The sequence below is a fragment of the Rattus norvegicus genome, chromosome 5 (genome assembly GCF_021556685.1).
Source record: "Rattus norvegicus strain SHRSP/BbbUtx chromosome 5, alternate assembly SHRSP_T2T, whole genome shotgun sequence".
NCBI lineage: Eukaryota > Metazoa > Chordata > Mammalia > Rodentia > Muridae > Rattus > Rattus norvegicus.
Window position 1 is genome coordinate 127,348,478 of NC_141538.1, and position 18,007 is coordinate 127,366,484.

General features: G+C 48.7%; 1 protein-coding gene across 39 annotated transcripts in view; it reads right to left on the minus strand.

Annotated features, from left to right (window-relative positions):
• Positions 1–891: 891 nt before the first annotated feature.
• Positions 892–18,007, minus strand: part of Mroh7 (maestro heat-like repeat family member 7) — a 48,010-nt gene continuing 30,894 nt past the window's right edge. For all 39 annotated transcript variants that reach the window (XR_015619518.1, XR_015619510.1, XR_015619514.1 and 36 more), the window contains 9 exon segments: positions 13,579–13,716; positions 12,604–12,718; positions 10,546–10,686; positions 9,757–9,936; positions 9,151–9,306; positions 8,364–8,486; positions 3,912–4,014; positions 1,813–1,875; positions 892–1,293 (listed from right to left, as the gene is read on the minus strand). Coding sequence is in view for 27 of the 39 variants with exons in the window: in XM_087548136.1 (XP_087404262.1) it covers positions 1,049–1,293; positions 1,813–1,875; positions 3,912–4,014; positions 8,364–8,486; positions 9,151–9,306; positions 9,757–9,936; positions 10,546–10,686; positions 12,604–12,718; positions 13,579–13,716 (1,264 nt within the window). In the remaining 12 variants the exon portion in view is untranslated.

Here is an 18,007-nt window from a genome sequence, read left to right on the forward strand (position 1 = left end):
GTATGCCCACAAGTAGAATCCATGGGTTGATATTATTGATAAGTTCATCGATACTGACTAGTAACAGGTTCTTGTTCAGAACAGCTACATCAATCTATTGCCCCACCAGCCTTGCCCAGGGGTTCCTATGCCCAATGAAGAGTTTTCTGAAGCTGACATTTGCTCACATATCTCTCTTCTCAGCACCCTACCATGCCTCGCCACTGCTCTGGATGAAATCTACCTCTCTGTAGTCTCCATGGCCTTAGGGCCTGGCCCTTGCACCTCTCTTTTTCCAGGTTCCCTCTTGCTGGGACTTTGAAGATGGTCTTTGATCCCATGTACCCTGCTCTCCACCCACAGATGACCAAATGTGATCGGTCATCTTTCCAAACCTCCTTGAGAAGTCTGTTCCCTGCCAAGTCAGTCCAGCTGACACACCCAACCTCTGGATGCCACCCCCATGCCTCCCTGCTGAGCTCATCTCTAACAAATGTTAACCGTAGAACCATTTGGATGTGGGGGCAGTGCTGTACACCCTAAGGCATTTAAGTGTGCCTGACACCTGGTCTTTACCCAGCAGGTGTTAGTAGTATTGCCACCTTGTGGTGGCAACACCAAAAATGTCTCTGGATATTTTTGCATTAGTGTTAGGCAAACTGGATGAAGAGTCAAGGGTAAGACTGGGAGACAGGGTTCCTGAATATGCATGATGTCATAGGTGGGAAGTCTCATCATTCTTTCCCTTCCCACAAGAGCCACCCAAACCATCACCCTTGTGCTCTTATCACCAGGGAAGGGGAGACTAAGATGTCCAGGTGACCCCCCGAGTAGCTTTGGTCAACGCACTTCACTACTCTGAGCCTCAGCCTCCCATGATACAAAGTGAACAAAACAGCCAGCACACATCTGTAACTGTCAAGTGAATCAGCACATGAAGGCCATGCTCTTTTCCCAGACTTGTCAGAGTGAGGGCTATACAGGGGCTCGGGGGATCTCTTGTGAGGAAGCCATCTGGATGGAGAGGTTGACCACACAGTGTCTAACAGAGATCCAGTTGGGGCTTTTGTCACTGCTTCAGAGACATCTTCCAGGAGGCCAACGCCTGCATGATCCAGGAGCGCCGTTGGTGGGAAGTGGGCAGGTTCTCACAGCTGGAGCTCCAGCGGTGTGTACTGGATGGGTCACACACCCATGAATCCCCATATGGCAGTGGCCAAGAGTTCCGCCAGCAACTGGCCATAATTTGATCCTGGGCCTGGGCTGCATAGATACACACGGATGCTTCTGGATCGTGTCTCGAGATATCCAGAGCTGGGTTGGAGGAAGAGAAAGAGATTGTTTAGACAAAGGTCCTCCCTAGGAAGAGATCAGAACCCAGCCTTTCTTCCCACCTCCTAGCTTTGGCTTAGACACCTTCTGAAGCACTTCCCCAGCCCTCCAGATTGCCGTATCTTTCAAAGCCTGTATGAAAATTCCACCTCATATAGGAAGCCTTCCTGGATTTCCCCAGCCTACCTCCCATCAGCTGTCTCGGTGGCAAAATGAACGTGTGCCCTCTTAAGCATTTAAACTGCACACCCTGCACTAAATGGTTTGGGGCCTTGTTTTTGAGCCTCATTTGCTTAGTGAGGTTACAAGCTCCCCAGGGTTCTGTGCATGCTGCCTCTGGGTGACTCCCACAGTAGTTAACACTGCACTCACTGTAGATAAACCTTAGCACAGCTAAGACTCTTGCCCTAACACACAACGATTCTGCTTTCCTGTTACCCACTGTGGTTCTGCTCAGGATCCCACTCCCTCAGCATCTTGCCAACCCAGGTCGTGACTTACTAGCTTTCACTTCATTCAGCCGCTCCTCAGTTATCATGTTCTCCATGCAGGGGACCAGGGACCCTGGATAATCCAAGAGGTGAAGGCATTTGATACCTGCTCCTCCCACTCTTGGACCAGATGACCTCAGAGAATCTACCTGCTCCTTAAATGAGGGCCTGAAAGGCAGGCTTCACTATGACCTGAGGGCAGACTCCCAACAGGAGTCCCAGAAAGGTTGTTGGTCCAGTGGGCAGGAGCAAACCAAGACAGCACAGATCCTGGATGCAGCTGATCATCAGTGTCACTCTAGCCCAGGCCTTAGCCTCCTTGTCTGTGATGGGGAAAAGTCCTGCCTCCCTGTCCCATTTCCCCAGGGCATCTGAGTTGCCAGTCTTGTGCATCTGCCAGGCACAGCTACTAGGGAATCTCTGAGGTGCGGAGGCTCTAATCAAGGAGCTATCCTGATGGCTCTCAGACACAGGACATCTTCAGTTCCCACTGTCCCTGCTCTATGTACCTGCCTCCCATGGTGTCTGGGTCCTGCCTATACCCTACCCCTCCCAGCAAGCCTTTACTCCTGTATTTTCCTGGGGAATTCCTGTTTGTCTTTGGATGTTCCATTCAGAAAGTGGCTCTCCATGAAATCCTTTCTGACCCTGACCCAGGCTGAGCCTTGCCTAGAGTATCTCAGAGTCTCAGTGACTTACTAGCTATATACGCAGGGTCTATATACACCGGGCCTGTAAAAACTGGGTCTGTATACACTGAGTCTGTATATACACTGGGTCTGTATACGCTGGTTTTTACTTTACTTTTGATTTATTTTTTAAACGTATTTTTTATTGTTTATTTTATGAGTACACTGTCACTGTCTTCAACACACAAGGAGAGGATTCCATTACAGATGGTTGTGAGCCACCATGTGGTTGCTGGGATTTGAACTCAGGATCTCTGGAAGAGCAGTCAGTGCTCTTAACCACTGAGCCATCTCTCCAGCCCTACTTTTGACTTATGAATCATATATTTACATATGTTTGGGGGTCTGAGGATTGAACTCAGGGTTTAATGCATGCCAAGATGCTAATCGACATCTCCAGGCCTCCTTTCTCCCACAAGATGATAAATTTCTTAATTTGGTATCCATTCTGGAGTGGGGGGACTTTCTGAGGATCCTAAATTTCTATGCAAAATTAATGTATATATACATTTTCTAGACAAAGTGTAATTTTCTTCTGAGCCTCACAAGAGATCTGTGTCCCAAAGGAGGTAAGAAGTTCTACATTGTTCCAGAAGCTGACTAAAGGCAGAGGTGGGCACAGGCCTTGGCATTAGGTGTTAAACATTAATGTTTTTAGATGTTTTTGGCTTAGAGCAAAATTGAAAGAAATGAGCATGTGAGGGGCTGCCTCTGACTAGCCCCTTAGTTCAGAGATATGCCATGTGTCCTTGGCCTTGCTCCTCTCTCCCGGCGTCGGTCATGTTAGCAGTCACCCCCCCCCCATCCTCTACACCCCACTCCTACTCACTCCATCAGCTCAATAAACCAATGAAGGGGTGGTGGGAGTGTGGATGGATGAGGGAGTGTACAAACTGATAGATGGGTCAGTAAGTGGTCGGATGGGTGGATGGATAGATGGTAGATGATGGACAGAGAGGTGGACAGGTAGATAAAAGGATGGGAGAGTGGATTTTGTGGGAGGGTAGATGGGGAATGGATGGATGGATGGATGGATGGGTGGATGGGTAGATGGGTGGGTGGATGGGTGGGTGGGTGGATGGATGAGTGGATGGGTGAATGGAGTTTGAGAAAGAGCAAGTGAATTTAAAATATATACTAAAAGAATTATATTACAGAAGTCATCACCTCCAGGCCTCTCTGACTCTGGTGAAGGGACAGTGATTATTTGGACAAGGGAGAATGAAATTATAACATAATGAATGTAGTATCTTGGGGTGGGAGAGGCAGCCCCAGATGCCATCAGAAGGGTCTTATGAAGAATCCTAAGCAAAGAGAATCTATAACTGATCTTTGCCCCAGATATTGGAATTATGAGAAAGTCAGACAGGACCACAGGCAGAGGTTCGGTGACAGGACTTGTTATGTCAAAACAGATTACCTATGAAGATAACAGAGGACTTCCGGAGGGAGGCCCGTGAATTCTTGGCATACTCCAGGCTCTGGCTGAGGAAAGTGAAGATGCTGTCTCGGTGAGAGCTCACCTAGAGCAAAGAGAAACACCCAATGTGCTGGGCCCACTACCTCAGAGCTTGGGGCAACTCTTCTGCCTGTAAGCTCCGTACAGATTCCGACACTTAAACATCCTCACTGCACAGATCTTTGCCCAGAAGGTCCCGTGAGACTTTACCTTTTTATCTAACCACAATCATCACTTCTAATGGCACACCATCCCTGGGTCTCCTATCAACCCATCTCCCTGATGTAATGGAGGAAAAGTTCCACAGTACAGATCCCCACCAGAGATGGCATGGGTGAATTGCAGGCAAAGGGAAACTGGGCTGGCCAGGATGAAAGACTGGAGCTGCAGAACAATGGGGATAAGCAGGAGGAAAGAAGAGTCTTAAAAGCCAAATGAAGCATCCTCTTACCCTGGGAGCTAGGATGCTAACACTCATTCATGAGTGGCATGACAAAGAGTGCTTTGTGTAAGAGAACCTGACAGAACTCCGGGGGCTCTGGTGCAGAGAACTAGGAGCAGTTGTTCAGCTAAGAGGATGCTGGGAGAAAAAGAAAACTAAGCTGCTTGCTTTCCTGCTGACAACCTCTGCGGGTCAAGGCCCAGGTCTGAACTCCCAGGAGTGGCAGGCAAACTTTCCCATCTAACTGAGTCTGACAGCTCCCTTCACAGCCTCCACTGTTATACCCACAATGCTCTGCAGCAAGGACATGGCCTGCCACAGCCCGCTCTATGCCCTGTATGGGGACGACTACTGTTTAGAGTACCCTCCCCTCTCCACCTGATAAACTGCCTCCCATCTTTCAAGCCTCGGTTCAGATGCCACCTCCTACTGAAGCCTTCCATGACCCTCAGGGACACTCATCCGTCAAGCTTCTGCAGCATCCTGCCCATCCTCAGCCATGGCACCCGGAACCTTAGCTTGTAAGTGTCTACACCCTTTCAAACCATTGTGCATGGAGCTCTTCCAAGCTAAGGAAAACGTTCACTCAGCTCGGACTCCTAAGAGCTTGTACTGGGGCTGGTGGCCAGGAACTGGCGGATCAACTATTCTCACCCCGTAGATCATTATCCCTTTAGGGATCAAAGGACCCCAGGGTGGCCTAAGACCATTGGGAAACACAGATATTTACATTATGAATTGTAACAGTAGCAAAATTACAGCAATGAAGTAACAATGAAAATAATTTTGTGGTTGGAGGTTACCACACATGAGGGACTGTGTAAAAGGGTCGCAGTATTAGGAAGGTTGAGAATCACTGTGCTAAATAAATAAATGTAGGAACTATAGCTGATTACATAATCAACAGTAAGTCACCGGTCCCTTCTTAAAACTACAACTAGAGGTTAACCTCCTCATAGTTTTTTTTGAGACAGGGTTTCATGTAGGCCGAGCTGGCTTACTGTAGGCAGCACCATACACACCACCAAGCTGGGTTTATAAGGAGCGAAGGGTCGGGCTGAGGGTCTCATGTCTAGTAGGCTGATTACTCTAACTGAGCAGCTGTACTCAGCCTGGAAGTTAACATTTTTTGTGAACAGAGCTATTAATGGCCACAAAAGCAAAGAAGAAAGTGAGATTCTGTAGGATTGGCCATGGATGTCACAAACCAACAGTCACAACCCAAAGTCTACAGAGCAGTGCCTGGCACGATGATGTTTTTATATGGGTTTTCTTTTTTCTGACAGTCTTACTCTATAGCACAAGGTGGCCTCAGACTCATAGCAATCCTCCTGCCTCAGCCTCTCAAGTGCAAGGGTTATACCCAGCTTAACCCAGTGCTTTATTTTGTGTTCGTAAGAGTGAATGTATGTACAGGGGTTGGGGGCTGTGCACAGACATATACAGGAGTACTCTGTCATTAGGAGTACTGCCTGGGAAATTCTATTGCAGAAAAGGAAGCAAAAAAATCAGATATGTCGGTGCGTGTACAAGGAGGCCCAAGGATGACCTCTGCTGCTGTCCTTTGGGTCCTCTCCCGTAGGTTTTTTGAGATGAAGTCTCTCACTGGCCCAGAGCTTGTCATGTAAGCTAGGCTGCTTTTCCAGTGAGTCCCAGACCTTGCTGTCTCAGCCTCCCCAGTGCTGAGAGTACAAACGTGTATCACCTCACCAGGCTGCTGTTGCTGTTGGTTTGTTGTTACATGGGTTCTGGGAGCTTGAACTGAGTCAGGCCCAGGGGTTTGCAAAACCAGTGTTTTACCAGTTGAGCTATCCGCTGCCTCAAAAGCCCTCAAAGAATACTTTTTAAAAAGTTTAATTGAGTGTTAATATCTTGTAAAAAAAATTGTAGGTTTCTAGCTTTTCTTGTGGCAAGAGGGGCCCATGTTGGTGAGCCTTTGCTCTCTGCTCCTGCCTTTGATGAGGTGTGGTTTTCCTTGCTCCCACAACACTCATGTCACCGAGGTGACCAGCCAGTGCAGGTATTTGAATTAATGGTCCTAGCAAACACTTCTCGACACTTCCTGTTCCCTCTGTAAAGTCATCACTTTACAGTAACAGTGGGTGCTGGTTACAGAGACCACAAGTCCGCAGGGGCGTCTGGCCTTCTGCTTAGTCTGATGGCCATCTGTTCCTCTGGACATTCATGTTGGATTGGTAGCCATCCAGGTCTCATTTCATTCCCAGGCTAGGCTGAAAACTGCCTGGGCCAAGGTCACGTCCCTTTTTTTATCATGCCTGGGACCCAGCTACAGATAGATCCTAAAGTATAAAGATCTAACCTCAGCTATGCAGGCATGTGACCCCAGCTGTCTAGGAAGCTAAGATCACTCAATTCTGAAGAGTTCAAGGACTTCCTGGACAATTGTAGTGAGATCCTGTCTCAACGACAAAACAAAAATGACCTGAGCCCTGGTCTCTGACTCCAGGTTGGAAAAAAATGGTATAGGATTGTCTGAGAACTCCCTGCAACCCTATCGTAGCTCCACATTATCCTCTGCGGCCCGCGCCCTCCCCTCTCCTCACCTTCCCTTCTCTTCCCTCCTCACCCCTTCCTTCTCCTCACCCTCCCTTCCCCTCCCTTCCCTTCCCCTCCCTTATCCTCCCTTATCTTCCCCTCCTTTCCCTTTCCCTCCCCTCCCTTCCCCTCCCTTCCCCTCCCTTCTCCTTCCCTCCACCCCTTTCTCCCACAGGGTCGATGCCATCAGGACTCTCTCCTGAACCCTCTCCCCCTAAACAGTAATCTCCCAGGTCCCATGACAACAGGGAGGGAGGGGAGAGTAGGAATAGATGGCACACCTCCCCAAGGTGTTCAATGACCCACAATGACACCTTCACAGTGTATGTGGCTCACTTCCTGCTTAGCTATCACAGAGATCACTGAGCAATATGAGGTCAATGACCACAAATGCCATTCCTCAGCACAGAGCACCTCCCAAGCCATTCTGAGGCCACTGCAAATTACCCTGACCAGGTGAGCACTCAGCTTTCCCAGCACCCCCAAGCCCCTCCCCCAGCACCTCCACCCTGTAGACATCCTGATAAGACTCCTGTCTGTTCGACACTGCATGGAAATTTCTATTGTAGAAAAGGGAGCCAGAAGCCAGGCGTGGTGGTACAAACCTATAATCTAAGTGCTCAGGATGCTAAGACAAGAGGATTACTGTGAATTCAAGGCCAGCCTGGGCTATACACTGAGTTCCAGGCCTGGTTGAGATACATAGTAAGACCATTTCTCAAAAAGTTTAAAAAGGCCAGGAGTTGGTGGTGCAAACCTTTAATCCCAGTACTTGGGAGACAGAAGCAGGTAGGTCTCTGTGAGTTTGAGGTTAGCCTGGTCTACAGAGGGAGTTCCAGAACAGTCAGGGGCTATGCAGAGAAACTTTACCTCAACAACACAAAATAAAACACACACAAAAAAAATTAAAAATGGAAAAGAAAGGAAAACACTTTAGACAGAAGATACAGTATAGACAGGCTGGAGCTATAATTCAGTGACTGAGTACTTGCCTGACACACATGAGCTTATGGATTCAGTCCCTACCTAACCCCCCAACCCACACACACACAGGGATGAGTGGAGTACAGAGAGAGTCCAAATAGATGATTGATATCTAGAGAGATAGATGATAGATAGATAGATAGATAGATAGATAGATAGATAGATAGATAGATAGATATAAATATGTAGGAAGACGAGTAGATTGGTAGATAGATAATAGACAGACAGACAGACAGACAGACAGACAGACAGACAGATCTCCAGCAGCGTGGTAGCCATTGAAGGTATGGAGTGATTCAGAGGGGAATCCTAGATGAGAAGTGAGAGATAGAGACAGATGTTCAAGACCCAATAGCTTGTAGGAAGTGATATGAACCACCAGGCAGGCAGAGTCTGGATCGAAAGTCAGCGAACACACAGGAAGCACTCACCAGATACTTGCAAATTTTGGTCACTGTCTGCTGCTGGTTGTCCCAGGGCTTCTGGCTGTAAGCCCTTTTTGGCAACTCCCAGTTCATGAAGGAAGAGCATCGGAAAAGGGTCTTCACACATTTCTGCAGACCAATAGGAAGAAAATACCAGCAGTGTGGAATTCCAGGGGGAAATGCTTTAAAAAGTGAATTTGGGAGCTGATGAGATGGTTCAGCAGGTAAAGGTGCTTAGCACTCAATCCTGGCAGCCTGAGTTCAGGTCCCAGAGCCCATGTCGCTCTGGAAAGAGAACACCACCACCACCACCACCACACAATTTCTTTAATTGGATTTTGGAAAACCAATTCCTGTTTGAAAGGTGCAAATAGAAGCACTGTAGCTCAGTGGTAGTGTTGGCCTTACATGCACAAAGCCTAGCTAAAGTTCAATCCTCAGTATTGCACATACATAAATGCAACATGCATACATACATACACAGACATACACAGACATAGATACATACATGCATACACACCATACACACGTACGTACATACATACATGCATGCACACATACACATATACACATTCATACATATACACATACATGCATGCATTTACACATACACACACAGTAAATGAAGAAAAGGTACAAGCGAAGTTAGCTATTTGAAGGGGGGCTCTGTCCAAGATGCCTCTAGAGAGCACACCCGGCCAGACTAAATACCAGCTTTCCATGGAGGCCCCAATGCTGGCTTGGCTCTATAGAGGAGGTGTCCTTCAGGACCTGACAGCTCTTCCGCTCTCACCTGGCTCACTTTGGCATTGCCCTCCTGTATGATGAATAGCAGGGGCATCAGCGTGCTGGTCAGCTGCTCCTCCATGGCTTGGGTGCGGGGCATCCGGAGCTTCTTAACCACTTTCCCGTATGTGTTGATGCAGGAAGTCCGCACTGTTTCTCTTGCCTGGGACAAACAGGAAGCTCAGGGTGGGATGGGGGCCCTCTCATCCAGGAGGAGGCACCACAGCCTTCTTTTCCCTCATTCAAAGGACCTTCTTGTCACAAAGACAGAGAAGAGCCCAGGCTGCCTGGTGGGGCTGATGTGGGCCAGCTCCCTCCTCACTTAGCTCACCATTCTGTCTACCCAGGCCCCAATATTTTAAAGATGTGTCAACTGGGAAAATGTCCCCCTCGGTGGGACTGCCAAAAAGTGCTCCACTAGGCTAACCAGTGGCTGTAAGTCCACCTTCTCTGGGAAAAGATCACTAAGGAGCTCCCTCCTGGAGAAGCAGCTGGGTTGAGGTGCCCCTTCCTCTACTCTGAACCAGCTCTGCCCAGGCCCCATTTGTGAAGGAGGAGATGGGCAATACCCAGGCAATGACTGGCCCTCCCTTACTCACTCCCAATGCCTTACATCAATGAAGTGAGGCAGCAGGGTCTGCAGCATCTCTATGTAGACTGAGTTGTCTGTTAGCTTCTTGGCCTGCCCCTTGAAGATGGTTTTGAGGTCATGGACAGCCTCCATCACCAGCACCCCGTCCATGTTCTTCAGGCTCTTCACCATGGAAGGCAGCAGGCCCTGCACCTTGGTCATCTGTGGGAATGAAGCACGGAGAAGCATGTTCTGCCTGGACCAGTAGACAGGAGAGCCAGTCCCCCATTCACCAAGAAGACCTGGGCGGCCCAACTCTATCTTCACCTCCACGCCCTGCCCGTACCTTGCTATCTATTCTGAACTCTCTCCCTCCACCTCCTGCAGTTCCCTAAGCCTTCTTTTGTCTCCCTGATTCCCTCTGGCTGGGTTGCTGGAGGCTTATCCCCTCTACTGGCCCCAGGTGGATGATACTCTACGTCACAAGTTAGCCATCTGAGTCCATGTTACCCCTTCATCCCAGCTGTGTCACAAGCTGCAAGGGTACCTAGTAGAGAAAAAGGGGCAGTTTCTACAATGCTAAGCCTAAACCACCCTTCTGGATGCCATTCTACACATGGCCTATAGGGGCACTGTGCGAAACCTAGATAAGGAGGTGTTGAGAAACACTACCATGCGTAGGACTGTGATGGCAAAGGTATTTTATAGATGGGACCACTGAGGCAAGAAGAGATAGGCTCAGACTCCAGCCACAACCAGCCTCTGAGAGACTCTAACAGCAGAACAGCCCAGGAGCTGGCAGGGCTTGGCTTTCCTCACCCCTCCACTCACCTTCTCAGACCTGCGTGCCAGGATGACCAGGCCCCGGATAGACAGCACTTTCATGATGGGGTCACGGTGACTCAGGCCTTCTACCATCCGCCCCAAGGAGTATTCCTCAGGGATGCGACGCACCTGCTCCATGCGGAACAGCTGAGAGAGCAGATGGCATTGACTCCTGAGCTGAGGGGTGTATGGCCCACTATCTCCCTGGGACTCCGAGACTCCACCTCCCCAGTCTGTGGGCTTGGAAAACTTTTTGCTAGTGGTTTCCACTTAATATTCATCAGAAAATAACGGGAATGCCAAAGCGCTCTCCCCCACTCTCCCCACTCCTCTCTCTCTCTCTCTCTCTCTCTCTCTCTCTCTCTCTCTCTCTCTCTTCCCCATAACCCAGCTCCTGGCCCCACCTACTCCTCTGGCCTCCCTCATTCTTTGTATACCCTGCTGACCACACACCTACACTAGCCCACCATTTTTGATCATTCCCCCATGACCAGGCCAGTTCATTCCTTCTGTGCTATCAGGACCCCCTTATGCTAGGGCAGCACTAGCAGGACCCCCTTACACTAGGGCAGCCACATATACTCTCACTCCTATACCTTGCATGGCTCCTTTCAAAATTCTGCCCCAGGTTCAACTCTCCTCCCTGACTCTCAGAAACTCTGGGCATATTCCTGTCATAGCAACTAGGAACCTCAGCACTCAATCTGCCCTCCTGTCCCTGTAGACATCCAGGGACTTCCTACAGAACGGAAACTCGGCCAATTCTCTTTGAGCCATCACTCAACCTAAGCCTTGGGGTGGAACATGTGTCTGTTAGATGAATCAAGTCCAAGACAGAATTTGGCTCCTCCCCTTATGAAGACTGCTCCTGTTCCGTGTCCCCATTGTGGGGTTAGCGCCATCATCAGCACCCATTTTCTGCCTTATACCCTCCCTTCCTTCTGCAACCAATAGGATTTGGTTCTCACTGTCTCTCTATTTCCATGGCTGACAGCCACTGCTACCATGGAGAACCATGTCTAGGACATGAGAGTACTGGGGACAAGAGAAGCTGGTGAAGAGGGCAGGGCCACCAGCTAATCAGAGGAGAGGGGAGGGAGGAAGGACCTGCTGGCTTCTGCATGTCCACCACAGCTACTCAGGCCTGCTATACACCAAGCTGTGGACCAGGTCTGAGGCACAGAAAAGTAACTTCTATCTTTTTTACTTACAATGTTGGAAATCAGACCCAGAGCCTTACATGTGCCAAGCAAGCCCTCTACCAGGGAGCCACATCTCCTATATAGTGTCGATAATGAAGTTAGCTTTTGAGATAAGGTCTCAGTCTGAATGTAGCCCATGCTGGACTGGATTTTACCACAATAAACGAAGTGGGGGAGAGAGGCATGGAAGAGTTAGAGCCAAAGGTGTGGATTTGAACCCTGGATCTGCCATTGGGGCCTTAGTTGCCTCCTCTGAATTGAGCCATGGACTAGTATCTAAGTTATGAAATTTGAGGGAGGGTTAGATGGAGGGAGGATGTAATCAGCTACTGGAAAGCTCCAAGAGCAAGTGGGGAGGATAGTAAGTGTTCAATAAATGTCAGCCACTGCTGTGCGTGTGCACTGCCCTTCTGCGCTGGCCTTCCCAACTCCTGACTGGTCTCCTGAACCTGCCCAGCACTTCCTGCCACACTAACTCTGATTATGTCACTTCCTTCACAACACTCTCCCTGAGACCCCTCCCTCCAGTCTCCTATTCTCCCATGACTTACCCCCAGCTCTAACACCCCACATTATAACTGGATATTCTTCTCAAGGCCAGGGTGAAGTCGAGTTCACAGTTGCATCTCTGGGGCCTGACACTTGGTGGTTCCCAGGAGAGGTTAATGGGTGCCTGGGGTTTTGGGGGGGAGTCTTGGAGGGTGGAAAGGAGGAGACGCCACGGAACCTTCATATTGAAGAGAAATGAAGGTCCTGGAAAGACTTTGGAAAGTGTAAAGTGCTGTTTCCCAGGAGAAATGACCAGGCTGTGACTCAAGGCCCTGACTAAACCTCACCAGGTTCACAGGGCCCCAGGACCTACCTCCACAAAGAAGGCGGTGGCTGTGATCTTGTGTCTCTCATCGCCTCTCTCCAAGAGCGGGATGAGCAGGTAGAGGATGCGACACAGCTCCTGGCAGGAGTAGTGAACCATGGCCCTAGGGAGGAGTAGACCCTCAGGTCCCAGCAGCTGGAGGTCTGATGGTGACACAGCAAACCTTGGCCAGCCAGAGTCACCTGGGTTTCTGTGACCCCAGCCTTTCCCCCAGGGGGTTAGCTCAGAGTCACTTGTGAGAACGGGAGTGTGTGTGTGTATGTGTGTGTGTGTGTGTGTGTGTGTGTGTGTGTGTGTGTGTGTGTGAGTGAATTCGAATGTGTACATGAGTGGGCATACATGTTTATTTGAGTGGGTGTGCATGTGTGAGTGGGTGTACATGTGTGAGTGGGTGTGCATGTGTATGTGAGTGGGCATGCATGTGTATTTGAGTTTGTGTGCATGTGTATGTGAGTGGGTGTGCATGTGTGAGTGGGTGTGCATGTGTATGTGAGTGGGCATGCATGTGTATTTGAGTTTGTGTGCACGAGTACATGAGTGGATGTGCACACCACAGCGCTCATGTGGAGATCAGAGAACACTAGTAAGAGTTGGGTTTTGCCTTCCATCACGTGGGTCCAGCAAACTGAACTTAGGTCTGCAGCCTTGGCAGCAAATGTCTACCCACTAAGCCACCCCACCAGGCTAAAAAGAGGAGTTAATGCCATCATTTCAGGGATCTATGAACTCAAGGAAACATTATAACCAACTCTGCCTCCCAAAAGTGGATGTCATTTTTCACACTAGTGATGCCCTCTACTCTCTACTAAGAGGACAGTGTTCCCCAAGCTGCAGAGAAGAAGTGAGAGAGGGGAAAAAGCCATCATTCAGAGATGCAAGCCTAGGTCTGTTTGGAGATCTGGAGGGTCCACCCTGTCCCAGGCTGCCCCACCCTACCCCACTGAGGTACCGCACCTCACTCACCTTGCCAGCAGGGACACTGCCCGGTAGTGGCTCTCTGCCTGCCCCATGAGCTCCCAGCCACCCTGCTCCTCCAGAAACGCAGACTCGTAAGAACAGCCCATTTTCAGTAGCAGGGTTTTCACCACCTTCACCATCCAGCTGCCAAGACAAGGGGGTAAAGTCTCCTGTCCATGGTGTACCTTCTATTCAAACCCTCTTGCCAATGCTACCATCGATTCCCACAAGCTCCCCTCCACCTCACTATTGTTAGCAGTGGGCACTGGGTCCACAGAGGGTGACTCCTTACAAGGAACATGCTGCTCTCAGAACAGTAAAAGAAACAGAGGCAAAATCCCCTTCCACCCTCCCTTTCAGGGGACTTGCTTAACGGAGGAGCTAGCTGGCCCATCAGGCTTCCTTGGTGCTCTATGTCTTGCCTCTCCCCTTCTCCAGTCCCATTAAGCCATAACCATCTTGACAGACTCTGGGACAGTCCCCTCTGCTCTCCTGTTGGCGCCTGAGTCCCTTTTTGCCTGAGGACCCTTCACGTAGCCTCCCATCTGGATGCCTAGTAGAAGACGTGGGAAGTTGTCACACTCAGGTAACTGAGCAGAGCTCAGAGATTTAAAGTGAGCTCGGGGAGCCTCGAGGTTGCTGCTGCCTTAAAAACCAATTGGATGACTAACCCAGACTATTGTCACTTTAGGTGGGAAGTCACTAGCCATATTCTGATGGGCTACATTCCGAGAAAGGTTTCTAGCAGTGGTGGCCTTGTGTGAGCAGCATGGCGTGTATTCATGGTGTGCAGCATACATCAGGCTGCTTGCAACACTCGAGGCTCTTCTTCAGTATTAGGGGAACCACTGGTGTTGGAACATGGTCCAAGAATACAGTCATGTGAGGAGAATGCCAAGTGCTCAGGAGAAAACGAGAGTCTTGTGACCTCCATTTCTTCAAGATACAGAATTATTCTTGGACTGTGTTTTCATGCTCCTTGTGGATGGGAGTGAGTTTACTTCAGGTTAATCAGCATTGCTTACTGTTGGTATTCAAGTAAATGCTTAAATTATCCTGGATATACCTCTGTGGGAAGCAGGTTTTTGATACATGCAGCTTGTCCTTGTGATTGCATACTGCTTGAACTCAAGAGAACTTTGCTCATGTGATCTTTCTTAACCCATGGAGTAGAAACTGTCTGATGCTCTCAATAAAGTTGGCTCTTGCACGAGACGTTAGTCTGTCCTGTTTATCTGCTCCATTCTTCCGCTCCCACGGCCTCTACAGCACTAAACCCACCACCGATAGACTCAGTCTTTCACTGACAAACATCACCAGAGGCTCTTAACTGAGATTATAAACTGTTACTAGATGATGGGTGGAATCGCTCCCCAGAAACATAAACATTTACTTGGAGAACTCAAGACCCCTTTGTAGACATAACTCCCATGGTCCTGAGAGCTGCTAGCTTGGGGGATTCAAGACAAATTTTAAGACTGACTTGATGGCAGGCACCTGCAATCCCACCACTCAGGAAGGAGAAGCAGAAGGACCGAAGTCAAGGACAGCCAGAGTGACCTGTCTCAAAATACCAGAGGCAGGGCATGTGACGGAGTACTTTCAAATACAAGAGCCTGTGCAGCCCTGAAGATACTAAGAGAAGACCCTTTGCTTCGTGCACCAGTTTCTTTGCTTGGAGAAGCACTGCGTCTTCTCTTTCCTCCAAAGCTACCTCCAGTCTATCCCTGAGCAGCTCTTCTCACAAGGACCATGGCATGGAATTCAGGACCCACCTAGTTAGTGCAAGTTTATCTCCTTAGAGTAACTCCATCCTTAAAGACTGCTCTTCCAAATCAGGTTCCAGGTGGATGCATTCTTAGGGACACTGTTCTACACCAAGGGCCATCTTGGGGCCCTTTGGTCCCATCAGCCTGGCACTTGACACCTCTGCCTTTACTACCACACAGGCTGTGTTGAAGGTAGGGTGGGTTTTTGCCATGCTACGGTAAGATGGGCTGGAACTGGATCGTGGGTGAGTTGATACCATGCTGTATGATGGGTGGGCTATGCTGTGCTGTGGAAAGGGTGAACTCTCACTGGACTATGGATAGGTGAGCTATCCCTGGTCTGTGGAGAGGATGTGCTGTCCTGTGCTGGGCGTAGGGTGGACTGTCACCTTGGCTATGGGTAGGTAGGCACTCTGTCTTCCTTCCAGTGGTCCAATGGCCCTGTGTCTTAACTGAGCTAAAACCTCTCTTGGAGATCATGACCTTCCTCACTTCCCTCTGTGCTCTTCCTCCTCCTGTGGCTGTGGCACCCCTTCCTTTCTTGCTCAGTTTCCCAGGAACCTAACAGCCTCAGTGAGCACAGGGGGAGCTGAAAGCAGGCACACAGATGGCAGGTGGGTGTCTGTCTCTCTAGTGGAGTGTCAGGCTATTAGTATTCACAGCAGTTAGGCATAAATCAGCCACCCAGCTCTTAGGGGGCAAGAAAAGACCAGCCAAGAAGTTATTACCAAAACCAGAGCATAAATAATAGATAGATAGATAGATAGATAGATAGATAGATAGATAGATAGATAGACAGATCGCTCTCCATCTAAGGCCTCCAGATGCACACAGCTTGTCCTTTGTCCTTCTAAATATGCTTCTGTAAGTTCAACACAGAGGGACAAGAAAGGGAAAGTGACGAGCCCACCATGCAAAACATTTAACTTTTTGAATGACAAAAAAAAAAAAAAAAGAAAAGAAAAATCACAGGTTAAGTGACCAAATTTAATATGACCAATAGTTGATTTTATTAATACAATGAGTTCTCCACCAAATTAATAGGAAAAATGAAAAAATTAATTAAAAAAACAAATTACGGGGTTGGGGATTTAGCTCAGTGGTAGAGCGCTTGCCTAGCAACCACAAGGCCCTGGGTTCGGTCCCCAGCTCCGAAAAAAAGAAAAAAGAAAAAGAAAAAAAAATTACTAAAAAAAATATCCCCAGCAGTCCTATATGAATGGGCAAGGGCAGCTTGCTCACATAAATGGGAATACAAATGCCTTCATTCAAATGAGAGAAATGAAAACTAAAACTCCAGCACACACACACACACACACACACACACACACACACACACACATACACACGGGCACACACTTGTGTACATGCACATGTACAGGTGCACACACACACAAACACATACATGCACACACATGTATACACATACACACTCATGTGCAAACATATCCATATACGGGTGCACACATACATGCAAGGGTGCACACACACATACATATGTGTGCACACACATGCACGCACTCACAAACACCTGCATTCAACACATCAGTGTGGTGGTAGAACCCTGCCATCCTATCACTCAAGATATGAGGCAGGAGAATCATGACTCCTTTTAGACTTTGTCTCAAAAAAAAAAAAAAGACAAATCCATCTTTTGCAACACAGATTAGCAAAGATAGAGATGTTCTGCTGTGCACTGCCCTAGAACAGATGTGGGGATGTAAGCACTGGCACAAGCCATGAGCACTGGTGACAGTTTCCTCTGTGCACACTGGTAAATGGGACAGGAATTACTACATTTTACCTAATTTCTCTCTCTCTCTCTCTCTCTCTCTCTCTCTCTCTCTCTCTCTCTCTCTCTCTCTCTTTCTTTCTCTCCCACCATGGGGGTCATGAGGATGGAACTCTGGCTCGACAGCAGCAACTTTATCAGCAGAGCAGCTCACTAGTGCTTCGTTTACACTTTCATCACTCATTGGTCAGGAATGTTCTCCACCATGCATTTCTGCACCGTTTTAGTATCGCCATGCAGAAGCTCACTGATGCTCCACCCTCCCCCAGGAGTCCATCCTACACATACAATTACACGCATCTACACAAGCGAGCTCATGTCAGTGCCATCTGCAATTGCAAAGAGCAAGAAGAGTGCCCGAATCAGGAGGAGGGCTGCATACATTACGGTAGCTGGGTTTCTGTACGTAAGGATGCTCTGCAGCTGTCAAAAAAAAGGAGGCAGCTGTATGTATGAAGGTCTCCAGGACTTGATACATGATAGGAGAGAATGTGCACCTGTGTCACGGGCTAGCACTGTGTAAAAGGCAGACTACAAACCCATGTGACTCAGCTACACTAACTACCCCGAAAGGGCATTGAAAAAAATCTGCTTATCTTCTGGGAAGGTATCTGGGGTAAAGATAGGAAAAAGAGAGTTAGTTGATTTTAATGTCTCTTTTCCCCTGGTGTGCATACATTATATTCCAATGAGTAATTAAGAACATTGGTGGGCCTGGTCTAGACATCTAACATAACAAGCGTGTCTTCTGGGGGTAGTAAGGGGTAAAGGTTCTCAGACAACTGATTCCTTCACACCATTTGAGCAGAGTGGTGGGATGCAGAAAAGGGTTTGAGAACCAGTCATGGAAGCATCGTGTGGCTCAAATAACATG